General features: G+C 42.1%; 1 protein-coding gene across 4 annotated transcripts in view; it reads right to left on the bottom strand.

The window, feature by feature from the left end:
• Window positions 1-22,399, bottom strand: part of WWC3 (WWC family member 3) — a 240,276-nt gene that overhangs the window by 69,154 nt on the left and 148,723 nt on the right. For all 4 annotated transcript variants that reach the window (XM_030201618.1, XM_030201617.1, XM_030201615.1 and 1 more), the window contains exons 9-10: window positions 18,894-19,136; window positions 12,948-13,037 (exon numbers count right to left, since the gene is read on the bottom strand). In XM_030201618.1, coding sequence (XP_030057478.1) covers window positions 12,948-13,037; window positions 18,894-19,136 — 333 coding nt within the window. The remainder of the gene's footprint in view (window positions 1-12,947; window positions 13,038-18,893; window positions 19,137-22,399) is intronic.

The following is a 22,399-nucleotide window of genomic DNA, read 5'->3' on the forward strand; positions in this document are numbered from 1 at the left end:
ATCTCTCCAGCACTGTGCTCAGTGTCTGGTCTGGTACTGTTTCGGGAAATCCCACTATTCGTATATTCGATTGACGGGATCGGTTCTCCAGATCATCGAGTAACTTGCCTTGTTCTTCTACAGTGCTTCGCAATTCGCGTATGGTTATCTCCATCGTCGATTCGCGGTCCTCTGTCCCCGCCACTCTCGATTCTAGTTCGCTCGTGCGACGTTTCATCTCTTCCATTGCTCGTTCTATGGATGTCATGTGTTCTTTTAATTGCGCGAATTGTTGTTCTGTCACTCCTTTTACTGCGGCTGCTATCTGCTGTAGCTGGGGATCGCTGAATAATTGTTGTTGCTCCGGGCCCGGGCTCTGCACCATCTTGGAATCTGTGTGGCTATGTGTCCGTACTTGATCTTTTTTCCCGGTTTTACTTGCCTTGCCTGCCTCTGTCCAAGTAACAAAAGGATCCATGCAACTTCTACTTATATTCAATTGCGTTTTTCTGGATCTCCGTTCACGTTTCTGTTCGGGTGGAGTGTGAAACCAGGAGGGGGCCCGAGAGAGAAAGCAACGTGCTGGCTTCCTCTTCTAAGGCATCACGTGATCTCCTCGCTGACTGCATTTTTAAAAGGGGTAATGATGGATTTGTTTTGAGGCACAGAACAGATTCCTGAATGGATCTTCTCAGGAATGGTCTAAGTTCATATTTCAGTGTACCCAGGCCATGGGTAGAGCAGAGACTAACAAGGATAATAAGCAGTGATTCATGGAATTGTAAAATTCAAAGGAGAAATTAGATCTTACCTGATTATTTTCTTTCCATTAGTCCTTCCCACTATTCCAGAACCTGTGGGATGGTTATGTCTATCAACCAGCAGGTGGAGATAGAGAACTGAAAACTGAGCTGAGACATCTCTCTCTTGGCATCCAGTCTGGCTCCTCAGTATTTATGCAGACATGCATTAAGGAGAAAATTCAGAATAAACACAACAGCCATAAACAACTTGCTAACCTAACACTAACCAGACGAGCAAACATGTGTGGATCTCTCTCATCTCTCGACAACTTGTAGCGAAAGAGAGATATGCAGGAAGCACCATGCAACATGACAGTCATTATCTGGCCCATAACTTCAAACCGAGGCCTCTGAAATAGTAGGAAGGACTAATGGAAACAAAATTATTAGATAAGATATTATATAACTTCCCAATATTCCAGAACCTGTGGGATGTATAAAAGCAATCCCTAGAATGGGTGTGATCCTGGCACCATGGCCCAGAGAACCAAAGCCTCAAAACTGGCTTAAGAGCACACCACAATATCCACCCTGTAGTGCTTAAAAAAGGTATGCAGCATCAAGATAGTAAGGTAGTTTTCGCCCAGAATGTCGCTGTACACCTTGTAGAATGAGCCTGAAAGGCTTAAGGAGCCTGCTTCCCCACAAGCAAATAAGCTGATTTGATTGTCTCCTTCAGCCATCAAGCAATTGTGGGCTTGGAAGCCATAAAGCCAAGCCTCTGTTTACCAAAAAGCCCAAACAGTTTATCCGATTTGTGAAACTCATTCGTGACTTCCAGATATCTAATGAGGACTCTGTGCACATTAAGAAGCTCCAAGGAAGAATACTAAGCCTATTCATCCTCTCTTTGAAAGAATAGAAGCTCCACAGATTGGTTGATACAAAATGAGGATACCAATTTCAGAAGAAAGGAAGGAATCGTGCACAGGGAGACCCCCATCTCCGAAAAGCGGAAAAAGGGATCCCGACAAGAGAGAGCCTGAAGCTCTGAAATCCTATGTGCTGATGCAACAGCCACTAAGAATGCTGTCTTTAGCATATTATCTTTCAAGGAGGCCTTCCAGAATTGCTGAAAAGGAGGTTTCTGCAGAGCCTGAAGGACTAAATTAAGGTTCCACTCTGGACATGGTGTACGAAAGGGATGCTGCAAAAATAGCCTACTCCCTGTAAAAATCGAATGATATCTGGGTGAGCCGCAAGAGACGTCTTCTGTAGTAGACCCCTGAAACAGGCCAAAGCCACAACCTGAACTTTTAAAGAACTCAATGCCAGTCCTTTCTGAAGGCCTGCCTGGAGAAATGCTAGGATATGAGCTATCTGAGCAGAGAAGGGAGAATGCCCATGCTCACAACACCAGCCCTCGAATGACCTCCACACCCGTGCATGTGTCACGGATATAGAGCATTTCCAAGCCTGAAGCAAGGTAGCAATAACCCAATTAGAATAAACTTTTCATCTCAACTGAGCCCTTTTAATGGCCAAACCGTAAGAACAAAGGGGCATGGATCCTCCATGAGTACCAGACTTTGCTTCAGTAGGCTGTGTACCCGTGGAAAAAGGAGAGGATCCCTGTCCAGTAGTTAAATCAGGTCCACGTACCACGGCCTCCGGGGCAAAAAGAATTATTCAACCCTGGTGCAGTGTGGTTCTTTTCAACATGTGGCATACCATGGCCCAAAGAGGGAAATCATACAGTAGATGTGTCTGCAGCCTGGGATGCACTAAGGCATCAATCCCCATTGAGCCTGGTTCTTTCCAACAGCTGAAGAACTTGGGCACTTTTGCATTCCATTTTGTCGCCATCAAGTCTAGAAGCGGAGACCCCCATCAGTCCACTGGCAGCTGAAAACCCTGGCTGGATAGTTTCCATTCTCCTGGGTCCAAGGAGTGCCTACTGAGAAAGCCTGCCTCTACATTCAAGGACCAGTGATGTGAGCTGCCGACAAGCAGAGAAGACTTTTCTACACCCAACTAATGAAGGAGGCAACTTCCACCACCATCAGATGGCTGCAGGTCTTATCTTGCTTGTTTATATAAGCCTCCACTGTCATATTGTCATAGAAAACTCAGACCGGGGCCCCCAACCAGAAAGGGAGCAAAATTATGCAAGGCATTCCACACTGCCCTGAGCTCCAAGCAATTTACTGACAACTGAGAGTCCTGTTTCATCTATGTGCCTGATAAAACTTGTAGTGAGATCCCCAACCTGACTTGCTTTGTTGGAATGTATTGTATTTTTACATGCATTGCCTGTCACCTATTATTTCTCTGTGATTACTCTGTGACCTCTGATGTGAATTACTTAGAGAGGTCACACAGCTATGCAACTTCCTGTGGGGGTTAGATGCAGCAGATGCAGCACATGGAGCACATGGAGCTCATGTTCTCTCCTAACCTGAGAGGATCTATGGTGGTGTGAGCATCCATTACCATCTAAGCACATGGAAGGAGCTGATAAGACAAATGTATAGTAATATGTATATATAAGCCTGTCTGATTATAATCTAACTACAAACTGTGAGTAAACAGATGTTTTGTTACTTCAACTTTAAACTGACTCAGCAGTGAATTATTCAGGGGTGAATGAGAGAGAGATGAAGAAAGAAATTAACATTTCTAAAGCTGAAGCTGTGTGTACTAAAATCTGCTAATTATTTACTACAAATAATCCAACAAAAGGGTTATGGGCCCAGGGTCCAGGAATTGAAAAAGAAGAGAAATATTACCAGGCAGAAAAAAAAGGCCACATTTTTCTCTTAAGTTTTAAAGGAAAGATTCAGTCTGTCTCTCTCTCCCCCCACACAGCAGACAGAAGGCTAAGAAAATGGCTGAGGGAAGAAATTCACCATTGTTCTATTCTCTCAAGGTGCCTAAATTAACTGAGTTTAATTATCAGCAGTGGGAACTAAGATTCATATGTCTCCTTCGAGCAAAAAGATTAAATATATGCTTAGACCAAGACAGAACAGCTGAAAATATGGCTGAATGGGACAATGCAAACTATTATGTGAAGTGCATGCTTTTGGAAGCTCTCTCAGAGAAACAAGCCATATTAGTGGAGGGAAAAGATACACCAAAGGACATTTTATATAAACTGAGAACTATGTATGCAACTACATATGCAAAGCAGCAACCAATTTGGTTGGCAGAGTTGAATGAAACCAAATTAAGGGATAAAAGTAAATGTAATGATCACATTATGCATCTTATGTCTTCATTTCAAAAGCTAGAACTTTCTGGAATTCCCATGTGTGATGCATTGAAAAGAGCATTTCTTTTTACCTCACTATCAAAGAAGTTTGATGTTTTTAGGTCTGTAAATGAGGCCATTGAAGGGCAATCTTTTGAACAGGCAACATCAAAACTAAGGCAGGAATGCATAATAAATGATTCTGAGGAGATGTGTTCTCAAAGCAAGTCAGAGAGAAATGAAACAAATTTCTTGGCAAAGAACAGAGGAAGGCGGAGCTATGGGAAAACTCCACCCAAGGGCAAGCTGATTTGCTACTTATGTGGAAAGGAGGGACATGTATCTAAATGGTGTAAGGAAACACAAAACACTCCCTCTAGCTCACCTAAGCCAATGGAACTAAAGAATTTTCAAACCAGGAAATGTATGAAGGACAAAGATAAACACAAGGGCTTTCTAATGGCAGAAAAATCTTTGACTATGGTAAATAATAATTCAAATGAAAGTACTTGGATTTTGGATTCAGGGAGCACATGCCATTTAACCAATTGTAAGGATTTCTTTCAGGAAATGTGTCCAGAGGAAGGTATTCTTAAAACTGCAAACGCAGGGACTGCTAAGATCCAAGCAAAAGGTATTGGATTCTTAAAATGCAAAGTGTCTAATGAAGTTAAAGAAATTCCTGTAAGTGATGTCTTGTATATTCCCCAAGCAGTTTGCAATATGCTTAGTGTATCTACATTAGATAAGAAGGGATTTGTGATTCATTTTGAAAACAGTAAGTGCACAATCTCTAAAAATGATGAAGTGTATGCTGAAGCTTTTATGCATAATGATGTTTATAAACTGAGCATTTCAGGTGAAGCCTCACATATGGCGCAAGTAAGGAAGAATGATGGTAAATGTAGTCTGGAAATCTGGCATCGCCGCCTGGGACATCGTGATTCTAAGGTGATCCAGGATCTTTACAGTAAGCAACTGGCCACCGGCATTCAGATAAGTGCAGATGCTGGTAAAATGGAGAAATGCATAGACTGTGTTACTCAAAAAGGTGTGAGACCCTCATTTCCTGCATACACAGGAAATAGGAGTAATAAAGTGCTGGACTTAATACACAGTGACTTATGTGGACCGTTTAATATCCCATCATTGGGAAATAACAGATTTGTGCTAATATTCTTGGATGATTTCTCTAGATACTGTGTGGCCTATTTGCTGAAAGAAAAAAGTCAAGTCACAGACATGCTGAAGAAATACGTAGCCATGGTGAGCAATAAATTTGAAAGAAAACCAAAGGTTCTTCAGACCGACAATGGTGGTGAGTTCACTTCACAAAGCATGCGCACATTTCTAGAACAAGAAGGCATTCAACATATCACAACAGTAGCTTATACACCAGAGAAAAATTCTGTTGCAGAGAGAAAATTTAGGTCACTTGTGGAAATGACCAGATGTATGCTGTCAGATAGCAATCTCCCTAAAAGACTATGGGGGGAAGCCATTCTCACAGCAGTGTACCTACAAAACAGAATGCCAACTAAAGGCGCTGAGCGCACACCACATGAGACATGGCATGGTAGGAAGCCAAACCTGTCACACATAAGAACATTTGGAAGTACAGCATATGCTCATGTACCAAAGCAAAGAAGGCATAAGCTGGATTCCACAACAGAAAGGGGCATTTTAGTTGGCTATACTCCAGGACACAAAGGATATAGAATTTTGAATCTGAAAACTGGCATTGTTGGCATAAGACATGTTACATATTTTGATGAAAACAAAAGGGTTGATAAAGGCTGGATTATCCCAGATGAGCCTTATCATCCAGAATATGAAACTAGAACCATAATAGACATGCCAGTGTATATAAATGCCATACCAAGGCAGATGTCTGAAAGCAACTCACCTGTATCTAACGAGGAACAGGCAGAGGAAGCAGACACAGAAAGGATCATTGAAGAAGACAGTACAGTTGGAGAAGGGGAATCAATTGGAGAAGGACTCTCAGATATAGAGGATGCAGAAAGGTCAGACCAACCTGTTGTCAGACGCTCATCCAGGGAAAACAAAGGTGTTCCACCCCCAAGACTGTCTTACCTAACAAAGTCAGCAGAAGCTCAAGAGCCCTTAACATGGGATGAGATTGAGAAAATGCCAGCAGAAGAAGCTGCTGAATGGCATAAAGCTGCACAAGAAGAAATTGATGCATTGGATAAAAATAATACTTGGATTCTTACAAAATTACCTCCTGGCAAGAAAGCTATAGGATGCAAATGGGTATTCAAGTTAAAAAGGAATGCACAAGGAAAAGTGGAAAGGTATAAAGCCAGATTAGTCGCAAAGGGATATCTTCAAAAATATGGAGAAGATTTTGATGAAGTGTTTGCACCTGTAGTGAAACACACGACAATCAGAACACTTCTGAGCATTGCAGTCTCAAAAGGCATGCAAGTCAACCACATTGATGTGAAAACAGCGTTTCTTCACGGAGATATAACTGAAGACTTGTACATGGAACAGCCAACAGGTTTCATAAATACAAAACAAAGACAGCTAGTGTGTAAATTAAACAAAGGTCTTTATGGATTAAAGCAAAGTGCAAAATGTTGGAATGAAAAATTGCATGAAATATTGACAAATTTAGGATTTAAGCAAGGTGAAGCAGATAAATGTTTGTACACTAGGTGCACAAATGGACAATATGCATACATTTTAGCTTTTGTTGATGATCTGCTCATTGCAAGCAAAAGTGAGCAAGAGTACAAGGACATTGTAAAGTGTTTAAACCACAATGTTGAGATAAAAGAACTGGGTAATGTGTCATACTATCTTGGTATAGAAATTGAGAAACAAAATGATGGTTCTTATCTTCTAAGCCAGAAGCAGAAAATAAATGAGCTTATTGAAAGTTTAGGTATGCAAGATGCCCAAGTTGTAAACACTCCCATGATCACTGATTTTCTGAAGGATGAAACAGTAAGAGAACCTTTACCAGATAACATCCAATATAGATCAGCCATAGGTAAGCTTTTATATCTAACTACCACATACAGGGCTGATATAGCAAATGCAGTAGGAATTTTGAGCAGAAGGGTCAGCTCACCTACCAAATCAGATTGGACTGCAGTTAAAAGGATGGTAAGGTATTTAAAGGGTACCATTGATTGTAAATTAAAGATTTCAGCCAATAGTAATCCAAAACTAATATGTTACTGTGATTCAGATTGGGCAGGGGATCATTCTGATTATAAATCCACAAGTGGATATGTGTTTATGTATGGAAATGTACAAATTTCATGGGCCAGTCATAAACAAAGTATTGTGAGTTTGTCTTCTACAGAAGCTGAATATGTGGCCGTATCGGAAGCGTGCAGAGAACTGATGTGGATTGAAAAACTTTTGCTGGATTTTGGAATAGCTGAAAAGAGACCAATCCAGATAATGGAAGATAATCAGAGCTGCATCCGACTGTCACAGAATGACAAGGTTCAGTCACGCACCAAGCACATCGCAACGAAATACCACAACGTGCGAGAGTTGGCGAAAGAAGGGGTCATCAGTCTACACTATTGTCACACCAGTGAGATGACAGCTGACATCATGACCAAACCGTTACCCAGAGAACATTTTGTGAATCTGCGTATAAAGCTTGGACTTTGTATGAATAAATAATTGCATGACAGTTATGCATGAGAAGGGGTTTGTTGGAATGTATTGTATTTTTACATGCATTGCCTGTCACCTATTATTTCTCTGTGATTACTCTGTGACCTCTGATGTGAATTACTTAGAGAGGTCACACAGCTATGCAACTTCCTGTGGGGGTTAGATGCAGCAGATGCAGCACATGGAGCACATGGAGCTCATGTTCTCTCCTAACCTGAGAGGATCTATGGTGGTGTGAGCATCCATTACCATCTAAGCACATGGAAGGAGCTGATAAGACAAATGTATAGTAATATGTATATATAAGCCTGTCTGATTATAATCTAACTACAAACTGTGAGTAAACAGATGTTTTGTTACTTCAACTTTAAACTGACTCAGCAGTGAATTATTCAGGGGTGAATGAGAGAGAGATGAAGAAAGAAATTAACATTTCTAAAGCTGAAGCTGTGTGTACTAAAATCTGCTAATTATTTACTACAAATAATCCAACAATATTGTCATAGAAAACTCAGACCGGGGCCCCCAACCAGAAAGGGAGCAAAATTATGCAAGGCATTCCACACTGCCCTGAGCTCCAAGCAATTTACTGACAACTGAGAGTCCTGTTTCATCTATGTGCCTGATAAAACTTGTAGTGAGATCCCCAACCTGACTTGCTGGCATCTGTTGCACCACCTCCCATTGTGTTATGGGAAAGGGAGTTCCAATGGTCAAAATCCTGGGTAACAATCAACACTGCATATTCTGTCTGGCAACCAGTGTCCAAGGAATATGAAGGTCATACTTCTGTGACACCTGAGACCAGCGGCTGAGAACAGACTCCTGTAAAGGCCTCATATGAGCCCTTGCCTATGGCACCACTTCCGCCGCCACCATCAATGACCCAAGAACCTGGACCTAGTTCCAGACCCTTGACCTGTTGTGAACCAGCTTCAACTTCCTCGCTCTGTGAGAAAGATCACCTCCCTTGCCATGTCAGTTAGAATGCCTAGAGTTTCCAGTGTCTGTGATAGAGTTAGTCTGCTCTTCCCAAAATTGATCACCCAACCTAACAACTGCAGAAGATGGACAACTGTCTGTCGTCGACACACTGTCTGAATAGGATGATGCACAAATGAGCCACTTATCAAGATACGGGTGAACTCTGAATCCTTGGTGCCAAAGGAAGGCCACAACCACTACCATAACCTTGGTAAACGTTCTTGGTGCCGTGGTGAGAGCGAAGGGCAAAGCCCTGATGTGGAAATAGACATGTTCTATGAGGTGGCCATTTGGCATATGCAAGTATGCCTCCTTGAGATTGAGGGCAGTGAGAAAGCAGGACACACAGGAGGCAGCAGTTTAAACCTTTGAGATCTAAGACTGGATGAAAGGTGCCTTCCTTCCTTGGGAAAAATGAAGTAGATGGAGTATCTGTCTTGTCCCTGTTCAGCCTGAGGAACTGAAACAATGTCCAGAGCACCAGCAAGGAATCTATGGTGGCCTGAACCTCGACCACCTTGGTCCCCGTTCAACAAAGAGTCTGCAAGAAGAGAGGATCAACCAGGCAGGAGAGCTCCAACTTGTAACCTTCTGTAAGAATATCCAGAATCCAATGGTCTGATGTGATTTTGGCCCTCTCCTCCAGAAACTCCTGAAGACATCCTCCCACGGAAGGAAGAGAAGAGTGGACCTGCCTCACATCATTGCAAAGCTCAGAAGGCATTCAGCACACTAGCTGACTGAGAGGAGGACTTCCTGTCCGCAATGCAGCAACCAGAACTGCCAATGGCCATATCCCGTAACATGTCATACATAGCATCCACCAAGTAGGCCAACCCCGCTTCCAGCTGGGTATTATGGAGTCCATCTTGTGTTGCAGACTGCTGATGTCATATCAGGCATGCTCTTGCCACGAACGAGCTGCACACTGTCAAATGAAGGCCCAAAGAGGCCACTTCAAAGGCTTGTATCAGCAAGCCTTCTAGCTTCCTATCCTGTAGGTCTTTTAGGGCAATGTCCACTTCCACCAGCATGGTGGATTTCTTAGTCACCACCGTAATAAGGGAGTCCACCCTGGGAAGGTGGAATTTCTATTTCTCCTCTGAAACCAATGGGTAGAGACAAGCCATGACTCTTTCCGCTCTCAGCCCCATGTCCGGTGAGACCTATTCTGCAGTAATAGGTCCTGAAAATCAGGATGCATTGGGAAGGCCTTAGAAGTACCTCTAAGCCCTCAAGAATAAGGCACCTCAATGGAAAGCACCACTAGTGCCTCAGAAGTAAAAGTACTGAGCTCCTCTTTATGAAACAACCTCAGTACTTTCAGGTCATCCCCCTCCTCAGGAGGGAGCTTTCCCTTCTCTAATGACTTTTTCAATGATGGCTCCTCAGAATAGACCAAGACCACATCAGATAAGAAGGGAGAAGCAGAGAGCCTCATCTGCCCATTCCTGGAGGTGTAAATGAGATCTCTTAGGAGCCAGAAGGGCAGCGAGGCGAGAAACTGAAGCACCCTACAACAACTCAGACTGTCCCTGCTTCAGTCAACAGGCCTGGTGTAAGATCAATATAAACTGTGGAGAAAAGAAAGATCCCAATGTAGCTGAATGTTCTGTTGGACCCTGAGGTGGTAAAATAGCGGCTGTGTTCCACACGTGATCAGACAGAGGCTGTTCCTCACTGCCAGTAGGCCCTGACAAAATAGCACTCTTTCCAGCGCTCTCTTGCATCAAACTGTACACTGGCCCTGCCTGAGAGCCTGAAGTCTCCAGCATATTCAGATGCTGCGCCAAAACCGAAGACGTGCTGCTGCAGACAGTTTCCTCCACATCCTGTGGGATTCCCGGCTTGCACGCACTGCAACACCCTGATGCCAGCTGGCGGGTCCCACAGGGGAAACACCACTTAACTGCCTTCGTGAGAGTCACCATTCATCCCAACTGTCATCTTTTATAAGCTAAAAGTCTCCCACCATAGGGCTTCCCCAGTAGCCCAATGGAACTATGAGGTACTGAAACATCCCTATCTTATTTCCCCTCTCCTACCTTTCATCCAAAGTATATATTTTGAGATCTTTAAGTCTGTCCCCAAACACTTTATGATGTAGACAACTGATCAACTTAGTAGACACCCTTTAGACAGACTTCATCCTGTTTATATCTTTTTGAAGGTGTAGTTACGAGATTGTACTCTTTTGATGAAGAGTTCAAAATCATAATGCTGTTTGGATACCTGTCCTGTTTCATTGTTTCCTACCATTCACCATTCCTCAGGCTGCTCTTTCGTGGCTTGCTTCCAAAAGTAATGACTTGATATTATCTGGTTCTTTACGTTGTATAGTTCTTACCCCTTTACCTAAAGGTTCTAATTTAGATTTGACAGTACCTTCTAGTTACCATACAGTGGCAAACATCTCTTTATTTTAAAAATTGATTGAATCTTACGTAAGTCAACAGTTTTCTGACTATTAAGCTGTATGTCTCTGTTGATCACCCCACCCCTCACCTATCCACACCCATCCTGTTAGAATATCAATGATATGCTTTGATGTCCCCATGCATACCTCCTACCCACCACCATCCTCCCACCCTGTCAGACTGTCATAGTAATGCTTGAATGTTTTCATTTATATACACTGTCAGCTAGCACATTTGCTTATTTCCGATCTGACGAAGAAGGGCAACCTTTGAAAGCTAATCAAGAAATGTATTAAGTTATGTCCAATAAAAAAGGTATCATCTTATTTTCTTTTCCATGTTTTATTTTGTTTGATTTCTATTGATAACTGACTATTAAGATAAATTTAATTGTTTTTATAAGTCCCAGTTCGGGTTTAGAACTGCCCATAGTACAAAAACACTGCTAATAACATTGGCTACCTATGTGAAAGAGATATTATTAGGGTCTGGTAAACAATCAATATTGCTCCAATTTGGAATATCTGCGGCTTTTCATACCGTTTACCATTCTTTGTTGCTTGAGTGCTTGAGTGGAATTGATATTTCAGTGAAAGTCTTCATATAGATTCGTGATTTTCTGTCCAGATAAATAAATCATTTTCTGAATTTTGGGCACTAGGGTGCGGTGTTCCATAGGATTCTCCGCTATCCCCTATCCTTTTAAATTTTCCCAGTTGAATCTGAATCCAAGGTTCTGGGCGTGTTATTAAATTATTCTTTATCATACAGTCCACAAGTAACAGTTGTGTTGTAAAACCTTTTTTAAGCTTAAACACCTACTGTACACTTCTTAAGATCTTACTTCAATCAAGATGCATTTTATTAGTGCAAATGTTGATTGTACCACATCTAGATTACTGAAACGCTCTTTACCTTGGTTTATCCTTCAAACTACTGAAGAAGTTACAACTTATACAGAACATTTCAGCTAGATTAATTTTCAGACTCAGGCTTCTGATTCACAAACGTATTCAATTTAAAATGTTATGTTTGTTTTTTCAAATTCTGCACGGCAATACTTCTGAGTCGTTGATAAACATAGTTTATTTTTCTCTAGATTGTTGCATCGTTTAAGTAACTGGCTGTTATTATGCCCCCCTTTTTTCCATAATATACAATAGCATAGAAATGTTAACTCAATTTTTTTCAGTTTTGGGGGTTTCTCTTTGGAACTCCATTCCACCAACTATAAGAACTGAACTGAGTTTTAGTATTCCAGAAAAAGATCAAAACCTTTTTATTTGAGCAACTAAGATGCTATTTAGTTTTGGAAGGTTTTATGTTATAGTTATGTAATGTATGACAACCTGGCTTTTTAATTTCTATTTTTGTACACCGCAGCGAACCCTTCTTGGGGAAATTAGCAGTTTATAAGTGTTGTATTGACACTGAAATATTCTAAATGAGGCCCCACCAGAGTCTTACACAGAGGCATCATCACCACCTTTATTCTGCTGGCCATTCCTCTCCCTATGCACTGAAGCATTCTCAAGCTTTTGCTGTTGCCTTTTCTACCTGTTTGACCACCTTAAGATCATCACTTAGGATCACACCCAAGTTCCACTTCTCTTTCTCTTTAACTAGCATAACAGGATTCTATGATAGCTATGTTGTCCAAGGTCCCACTCCTGGTTTATTTTAGAGAAGTGATCAGTCATTTTGGGCCCAACAATTATTTCATAATAAAACAATTTTTACATTTTGGTATAGCCTTTTTACTTCCGACTTTGCAAGTGATCGAGTTCAAATATGCAGTGGTGAGCAGATAACCACATTCAAGAAAGTCAACCTATCTAATCAAAGAAGAAAAAAAACAATGCTTTTTGCTACAAAATACAGATGACAGATCATAGAGAGACATACCTTGTTAACTGGGAGTGTAAATAAGATGTTAAGCGCGTAGCTTCTTCCAGATGTTTGCAAAGACAGTTTCTTTTTTCTTGTAGCAGCAACCTATTTGTGAAAAATAAAACATTTAAATTAAAAAAAAAAACCTGAAGATAATGACAACTATTTAATAAAGAATGTAAAAGTTCTACAGTTACAGTAGGTTAACAGGCCAAGAGTCCACCTTGGCAATCTGAGCCTAGAACAGCCTACACAGCAGGCTGATATCACTGTGCAACTACATAATGACACATGAGAACCACAATATGTGAGAAATCCACTGTCCAACATATGTTATCGTATACTTATAACTTCCACCCATCACTAGGTCCATTTTCCGCTGCCAAAGTTTGCCAAACCTATTGTACATCTGTATTTGTTCCAACCTCTGAGAATGACCTTCAACTTGAGAAGCTACAATATACATTTTTGAGATTACGATATCTACCCAATGAAGAGAGAAAGCAGATCAACAGAGCAAGACAAATACCCATCTGACAAAACAGACTCTTGGTCTTGAAAAGCTGATATCTCAATACATATTAGTCCAATAAGGAGCCACCAGTTTCTTTGTTATTTTGGCTAACATGGTTATCTCTCTGAAGTTTTTAAGGTGATGGTCTCCCAAAAGGAGCACATCACACAACAAATTCACAAAGTGGAGGATATCATTCTAGGTACTTCCACAACCTCCAAGTGGCAGATTCCATGCACCATCATAATGAGTATTCCAAACCGATGAGGAAATCCTTTGTAAGTGCAGTGGATTGCCAATGACCCTAGTTGCACCACACTGAGGCCCACAAGCATCATAAATTCAGTTCTACATCTTATAAAAAGTCTGAAGCTTATCTTTCTTGGTGACTATGATGAGGATCAGGTAAGACAAGACAGAAAGACTAGGTCAAGTCTCTCATACATACACGGAAACATAAATCTCATTCTGTAAATGAACCAGAAGAAAATTTAGCTGGTATAATCATCACAGCAACCAGGAAAAGAGTGTTTGCTTATGCTGGACCTCTTCTCTGGAACTCTCTTCCTAAGGAATTTCGAACAGTTCCTTCTTATTTTGCTTTTCGCAAACTTTTAAAAACGTGGTTGTTTCAATAGTATTTTTAATTGAAGTGTTAGATATTATTATTATAATGGTATTGTATGCTTGTAATATTCTTCTTTTAAATTGTTGATTGTGAACCACTTTGATACTATGGTATTAATGCAGTATATAAAATTAATAAATCAAATCCAAAATTTTCATGACCTATCTATAAACCTAAAGCAGCAATACCAGAAGGGAAAAAAAAAACAAAGCACACTAAGACTCCCATTTTTTATTCTGGTATTCATTTCCTTTCTTAGGAGTATAAGCTATTGACAGTGTCTCCTCCTTAAGCCAGTACCTTAGCCACAAAGCAATTGGTAGGTAGGCCAATTGGTAGCATGCATTTCACCATGCCTTACTCCTCCCTCTCGCCTCCTCTACCAAATTTAAAAATGAAAATACTTTAAGATGGCAGGGATTCCCAAACCACTGCAGCTGAAGGCATCTAGAGCCCGACATCGCCACTCGGAAAGCTCTGCAGTCAGTGGCGTCACTTTGCTGATGTTAGTACTGAGGGCTTGCTCAGTTCTCATGTATAAACTGAGCATGCGTACTGAGTAAGCCCACGGTGCCAGCATCAGCAGGTTCAAAGTGCTGTAACTGACTACTGTGCTTCTCTGATGGGGGCAGCAGGCTCCTGATAGCTTCAGCTGGTAGGGCTTGGTGATCCCCACCAGTTATACCAATGGTGTGCCACTGCTGGTTATGCCCCTGACTTAAGACTTTTCCACTATAACAAATCTAAGTAATAACCAATATCATACTCCATGCAGGCTCTCAATGCTATACACAGAGCTAGAAAGGTGTTAATTATATTTGTTTTTGGTTTTATTTATGGGTTGTATTTGTAACCTGCTTAGGTGATAAGCAGAATATAAATGAATTAAACACCTGAAAAAAGGGCTCCCAGAACAAAACTTTGCAGTCTGAGAGGCCATTGTCATCATAAAAGATGTATGCTTTAAACTGGAAAAAAAAAGCCTAATATATGAGTATAAAAAAGAAAGAGAAGATGATTTATAGAAGAGAAAATGTGATGTTTAGAGGAATCATGCCAAGCATTACTGCTTTTTCCCTAATCACTTGTGTTTTATTTATTATCGTTTGGCTTTAACAGCCCAAATCAAAATGAGAAGAAAATCACTTATGCCAAGGAATGAATATTACATAAAAAGACATAAAATACACTTGTAATTGTCTTAAAAACATATGAGGGGAAAGCATGCAGCACATATTTCATGGAATTCTTTCCAACGCTTTTACTTGTATGCATTTATGTGTGCATGGGTGTTTAATATCTGTGTTGCCTCTGTGTCTCTGATGTGGAACAGAGCGGAGTGAGGAAGTTATAAATGGAGACGTTCCAAAACTGTAGGTTTGGAAAAAAATAATAAAATTAAATGAAGTGTAATAATGGATCTAAACATGCAATGTCACTGTCACCAGATTTCAAAGGATGGAGCAAAGGCTGTGCTCAATAATTATTTTGATAGCAGCAATATTCAATCACTTCCTGGAAAAGCTTTAAAAAGGCGTATTTTCAAAGCACTTGGACGTACAAAGTTAAGGGGTCCTTTTACTAAAGTGCGCTGAGAAATGGACTACGGTAGTGTAGACGCGTGTTTTGGCAGCACACCTGTAAAAAATGTCTTTTTTGAGGGGGGGGGAGGCGAAAATGGATGTGTGATTGCTGCTCGGTTAACATATGAGACCTTACCGCTAAGTCAATGGGTGGCGGTAAGGTCTCAGGCCCAAAATGGACGAACGTCAATTTTCATTTTGCCACACGTCCATTTTCACCCCCCCCCCCAAAAAAAAAGCCTTTTTTTGCAGGTGTGCTGAAAAATGAACCTGCGCATATCCAATCCACGTGTCAACACCAGCGCAGGCCACCTTTTGGCGCACCTTAGTAAAAGGACCCCTTTGTCTGGTCCTAACACTAACCACTTAACTATGCAGGTGCTGGCAATGAATATCGGCCAGCAGCTTCTGGGTCTCAGCTTGCAGGGCCAGCGGAATGCAGTAAGCAGGGTATGAAAGGCAGGGGGGGGGGTGCCAACATTTGGGGGTACCAGATATAGTGCACCCTGGACTGGCATATCGTCTCCTTCTCTCTACCCCCGTCCGGTCTAACTTAAAAATGTTTTTTTTCTAAACAGAGGTTTTCCAGTGCGAAAGCAAATCAAAAATGCTGTCTTTGGCCTTCTCGGCCCTCTCCCTCTGATTTCCCCCTTCCCCCAACATGTCCAGATCCCCTTCTCACCCCCTCGCACCAATAATAGGTACTCCCTGAGACATCCTACCCCCCTCCCCCAAATCCCAGTAGGCCTCCCCCGGGGCTACCTTAACTTTGCTCCCGATCTAAAGGATAAGAGGAAGAAGAGCAAATCCCTCTCATGACTGCCCCTGGTGGCTTCTGCCTATAAATGGCAGAAATTTGTGTGTCCATTTTCAGAAATGATTCCACAATTATTCCCATGAGACATATTTATTTTCTCACAGGCAAACATACAAATTCCAGTAAAAGAGCTGGTCAACTCAAGGTATATAAAGTACTTCTCATCCACAACAGCTCAAGTCATTAAACAGGCCTGAACTTTTGATGGTAACTTAAACTTCCATATATACTATTGGAGCCGAATGATGATACGAGAACAATTCCGGGATCAATACTCAAAGCAATTTAACCAGCCGGAAACAGTTCCTGGCTGGTTAAATGGCTTGTTCGGGGCTATCCACACTTAGCTAGTGTTGCTGAATATTATCACAGACCACTAAACTCAAAGCCAGCTATTTTGTGGGCAGCCAGGGATGGAGTTGGATATTCAGCACTTAACCATCTATGTTTAACAGTTAAATCAGACCAGATAAAAGTCAGTCCTATTTTTATGCAGTGTCACTTAATATCGCACTTAACCACATAAGAGATAGCTGGCTACATAAACCCGGACATGGCCTAGCACTGAATGCCCGGGAATAACACCGGTGATGGTTTAAAAAAAAAACAAAAATGCTCCCTGCCACTGGTTAAATATTGACCCCTCCATGTTTAAAAGTTCTAAGTTATTCCTAGATCAAAAAACTACTTATATGCTCCATTTTTGTTTTATGCTCTATTTTTTTGACTGAAAAGGCAGGTCTCTCTTCAAGCCTATTTTCCTAGATATGATAAAGGAAAAAACATATCTTATATGCCAACCTGCTCCAAACAGAATCCATTAGAATTCTGAGAGGCTAATTTAAATCATTTTCAATAATCACATATGATTGCCCAACATGACTTCGCTTTGCCAAAATAGCTCCCTTACCTTCGGAGCTGAGCCCCCAGCCCCCCCCCCCCCCCCCGGGGCCCGCTCCCCACGGCTGTGCACCACTGCCGTAGCCCTTGTGGGAGAAAGGGGGCACCTACGTGTGGGTGCAGTGGGTTTAGGGTGGGTTTTGAAGGGCTCACATTTACTAGCACAGGTGTGGCGGGGGGGGGGGGGGGATGGGCCTGCGTCTGCCTGCCTGGGGTGCACTGCACCCACTGAAACTGCTCCAGGGACCTGCATGCTGCTGTCATGGAGCTGGGTGTGACATTTGAAGTTGGCATAGAGGCTGGCAAAGAAAAATTAAACATTTTTTTTTTGGAGTGGGAGGTGGTTGGTGACCACTGGGGGACTGGGGGGAGGTCATCCCCGATTCCCTCCGGTGGTCGTCTGGTCAGTTTGGGCAACTTTTTGAGGCTTGGTCGTGAAACAAAAATGGACCAAGTAAAGTCGACCAAATGCTCGTCAGGGATGCCCATGTCTTAATCAGGCCCCAGTCCCGCCTTCGCTGTGGTGCCGACAGGCCCCCGTGGACTTTGGTCATCCCCACGATGGGAAGCAGTTGAGGACGCCCAAAATCAGCTTTCAATTATGCCGATTTGGGTGACCCTGAGCAAAGGACACCCATCTCCCGATTTGTGTCAGAAGATGGGCACCCTTCTCTTTCGAAAATGCCCCTGAAAGTCAACAAAACTGAACCCTCGATACTTTATTGCTTAATTTACTCTGTCACCATTGAATTTTAATGCAATACCACTTTATTTCTCATTCCGGAAATGAACTCTCTATACCCAACTGCTTAAAGTACTCTGTCACTTATGAACTTTAATGCAATACCACTGTATTTCTCATTCCGATAGTGGCGATCGCCACTACAGCATAATGTAAGCCACATTGAGCCTGCAAATAGGTGGGAAAATGTGGGATACTACTACTACTACTACTTAGCATTTCTATAGCGCTGCCAGGGTTACGCAGCGCTGTACAAGTTTAAACATGGGGAAGGATAGTCCCTGCTCAAGAGAGCTTACAATCTAAAGGTAAAAACTATGTAGTCAGTGTAGGTATCAGGAATGGGAAGGTGGTTAGGCACCAAAAGCAAGGGAGAAGAGATGGGCCTTGAGTAAGGACTTGAAAATGGGCAGGGAGGGCGCATGGCGTATGGGCTCAGGAAGTCTGTTCCAGGCATAAGGTGATGCGAGACAGAAGGGGCGGAGTCTGGAGTTAGCGGTGGTGGAGAAGGGTACAGAAAGGAGTGATTTGTCCTGAGAGCGGAGGTTACGGGTGGGAACATATGGGGAGAGGAGGGTAGAGAGGTAATGGGGGGCTGCAGATACAAATGCAACAAATAAATAAATAGGTCATGTCTGCCTTTACTTACAAATAAAGACGATACACAGCTACATTGGCCATGCAAACAATTTCAATTGGGTACTCTGGACATTTAGAATCCACTTCTAATTTCAATCTCACCCTAAACTAGAGAACGATTCTGTTAAATACACAAACCTTTCAGTGGCCCCCTGAGCAGATGTAGACAGAGCTCTCTGGATCTCTTCCTCTAAGCGTCTCTTTTCCTTCTCCAGTTGTGCTATGTCCTCAGGAGACCGTCCCTGCTGACTAATAACTTGTAAGTCTTGAAGCAGGGCTTGTTTTTCTTTGATGAGCTGGAGACGGTCTCTGTCCGCTTCAGCCATTCCCGGCCAAGACTCGTTGTCAAGCAAGGCCAGCTGGTGCTGGATACTGGAAACTCTTGAGAGAGAAATATAACGAATGGGGTAAGTAAACATCTGCAAAACACCAGTATCTACATCAGGGGTGTAGCCAGACTTCGGCGGGAGGAGGGTCCAGAGCCTGAGGTGAGGGGGCACATTTTAGCCCGCCTGGCACCGCCAGACCCCCGCCATTTTTAACCCCCGCCATTTTTGACTGCGCCACCACCACACCTTTGACCCCCCCCCCCCCCAGCACCAACCCTTTCGACCCCCTCTTCCCGCAGCCACCAACCCTCCGGGTACTTTTGCTGGTGGGGGTCCCCAACCCCCGCCAGCAAAGGTACCTGACGGCGGCAGAAGGGGAGGGGGGGTCAAAGGTGTTGGTGGCGGGGGAGGATGCAGGGCCAAATCTACGGGGGCCCATGGCTCCACGTAGCTACGCCCCTGATCTACATCATAAAACTTGTTCCCTGTCCCTCAATTCCTAAAAGGATGAACAAGCTTTAAAAACTGTAAAAGGTTCAGTACCTACAGATATTACTGCATGCACCAAAGGTCTTTAAAAATGGTCCTGAGGCTTTGTGGGTTTTGTCTCAGTAGCAGACCATGCCTGACTGCTCTGAAACCAAAAGCTCATTAACACTGAAAGTCTTACAAGATCAGCAGAGGGTGAAAGTGTATTTATACCTGGTACTGATCTTGCCAATTTTGCTTTCAAATCTATCGTGTTAATAGAAACAACTGAATTTATTTTCATTAGAACCACTCCATCTTATGCATGCATGGGTTATACACTAGTCTACTTATATTCAAGAACAAATAAGTACTGTATTAATATTAACTTGCTGCCAAGTACCATTTTGCCTGTGCTACTTCACTGCCTGCACCTGAGAGCTGAGCTAGTCTACAAATAGTCTAGTACAGTGTTTCCCAAGTCCAGTCCTGGAGTACCCCTTACCAGTCAGATTTTCAGGCTATCCACAATGAATATGCATGAACTTAATTTGCATACACTGCCTCCATTATATACAAACCTCTTTCATGCATATTCATTGTGGATATCTTGAAAACCTGACTGATATTTTATAGTGGAATTTGGGCACCCAGATGCTGTTAAAACAGACTGTGGAGCACCAGAGCAGCAAAATGGAGGCATTCATTTATAGAATTGCCTTTAACAGCCAATTATTGGCTAAACTGGTATTAACTGGTGCTAACTAGAACTAATTAGAAGTTATGCACCTAATTGCCTATAGTCAGGATTCTATAAAGTGTGTGTGCAAAATCCATAGTGCCCAACTGCCGGGGGGGGGGGGGGGGGGGGGGGGGCATGGACAGGTCAGGGAAATGCCCAGGACTTGCACACACATGTTATAGAATACTACTACCATTTATGCTCCTAAATGCCTACAGTTAGGAGCACGCATTTATATACGAAATGAAGAATCATTCTCTAAATTCAAAACCCTCTTTAAAACATATTACCAGCAGGCATTTAGTCAAGATTCATAGCAGCTCTGAGTGAGAACCTTGTGTACAGTGATTGTTTTGTTAGGTTTCTTGAATGAATGATTGATTGTATTCTGTCAAATATCTGATGGTGTACTTATTTCCCTCTGCAATTCTATATTTTTGATTTTAATGTACACCACTTAGATCCTGTTGTGTTGGAATTTCAGGTATATCAAGTTTTATTAAACATAAACATATATCAGCCATTTGGGTGGCTTAAATGCTTGTGTCTACAGTTAGACGTACAACTGTGAATGTGGGCTAGCATTCTATAATTGCCGTTGTCCACACAATTGACATTACAGAATATGTCCTGAATGCACAACATCCCAGTACCTAACTTTTAGCACCCTATCATAATAATTACTCCATAGTGTGGGGTTGTATTTTTATGCTGCACAAAATTAAGATGAATGCTTGTAAGGGTTTCTGTCAGCAAGCTTTTTCCCAAGTAGTTCTTTGGTGTTTTTATGTTTTAGTATTAATGTTTTAATTTAAATTTGTTTTGTGAATGATTATTTTATGTCCAGCTGCTTAGTCCTAGGCAAGGTAGACATTTAAAAAACACATTAATAATAGTGGAAGCAGGTGTATAGATGCTGCTTGACGCTAGTACTCTATAATCGTATCTTGGCGCCCAGATGCCGTTACAGAATTCATGTTCAGCACATTGCATCTAGGCACCTACCTCAACTGCCCAGTTATATAATTGCTCCCTATCAGAGTAAATGGTAGTGTATTGTAGTAAATCTAGCCTTAAATATGAAGAGTACTGGTGATGACAAATAACTGATGCAAGGATTCTTCTGCATGACTTCAGAAAAACTGGTTCGTTCATAACACAAGACACAAAAAAAGAAGGAAAAAGCAACCCTACAGATAAAAATGCAGCAAAAAAGAGTAGGGATAGACAAATGGTCTTCCAAAGAAGCCCAAACGTCACTCTTAAAAGCAGGCATCATGTGAAGTTTATTGGTGGCATCAATTATGTCAGGATGCTACATACAAGGAGTGGGAACTGGATGAGGCTAAACAGACTCGGGACTCCAAAGTGAAATTCTAGATGTTTATTTAAGCTGACTCAACATGGTACCATGTTTCGGCACACACGTGCCTTCCTCAAGGGTCTTGATGTGTATACTTGACAATCATTTTATTTATTTGTTACATTTGTATCCCACATTTTCCCACCTATTTGTAGGCTCAATGTTTGTCTTTAGCAATACGTCTGGTAAAATAAACATAAGCCGGTCTTTAAAAAGACCACTGATGAAAGAAAAAATGAATAGCAAGTGAAATTAAGCTAATAATTAGCGTGCCCTAAATATTAGCACGCACTAAAAACGTTAGCGCGCCTTAGTAAAAGAGGCCTATAATTTTATAAAACTTTTTTTGCATGTAAAGTTTTTTTCAATAAAACTGGGCCACTACATATTGTATGTGTGCATCTACACAAAGAGCACACCTTCTGTTTCGCCAACAGCTCACAAACCTTGTTGGTTCACAGTGACCCCAGGCTACACATTTCCTTTCAGGTCTCTCCCCTAATATGGCAGGGGAACTGCCCAAGGCTCGAGCTCCATGCTGCCTGTGCAGCGAGCATACCAATGTCCTCGCTGCTCAGGCAGCATGGAGCTTGGGTCTCAGACAGCAGACCTCTTCAGCTGGTGGGGCATGGGCATCCCCGCCAGCCAGGCACGATTTTGGAGGGGGTTTATGCTGTGTCTCCCCTGTAAGTTTTCTGTGGCACACTGGGGCGCCAGGTTACACAGTTTGGCAAGTGCTATT

The sequence above is a fragment of the Microcaecilia unicolor genome, chromosome 4 (assembly GCF_901765095.1).
Source record: "Microcaecilia unicolor chromosome 4, aMicUni1.1, whole genome shotgun sequence".
Taxonomy (NCBI): domain Eukaryota; kingdom Metazoa; phylum Chordata; class Amphibia; order Gymnophiona; family Siphonopidae; genus Microcaecilia; species Microcaecilia unicolor.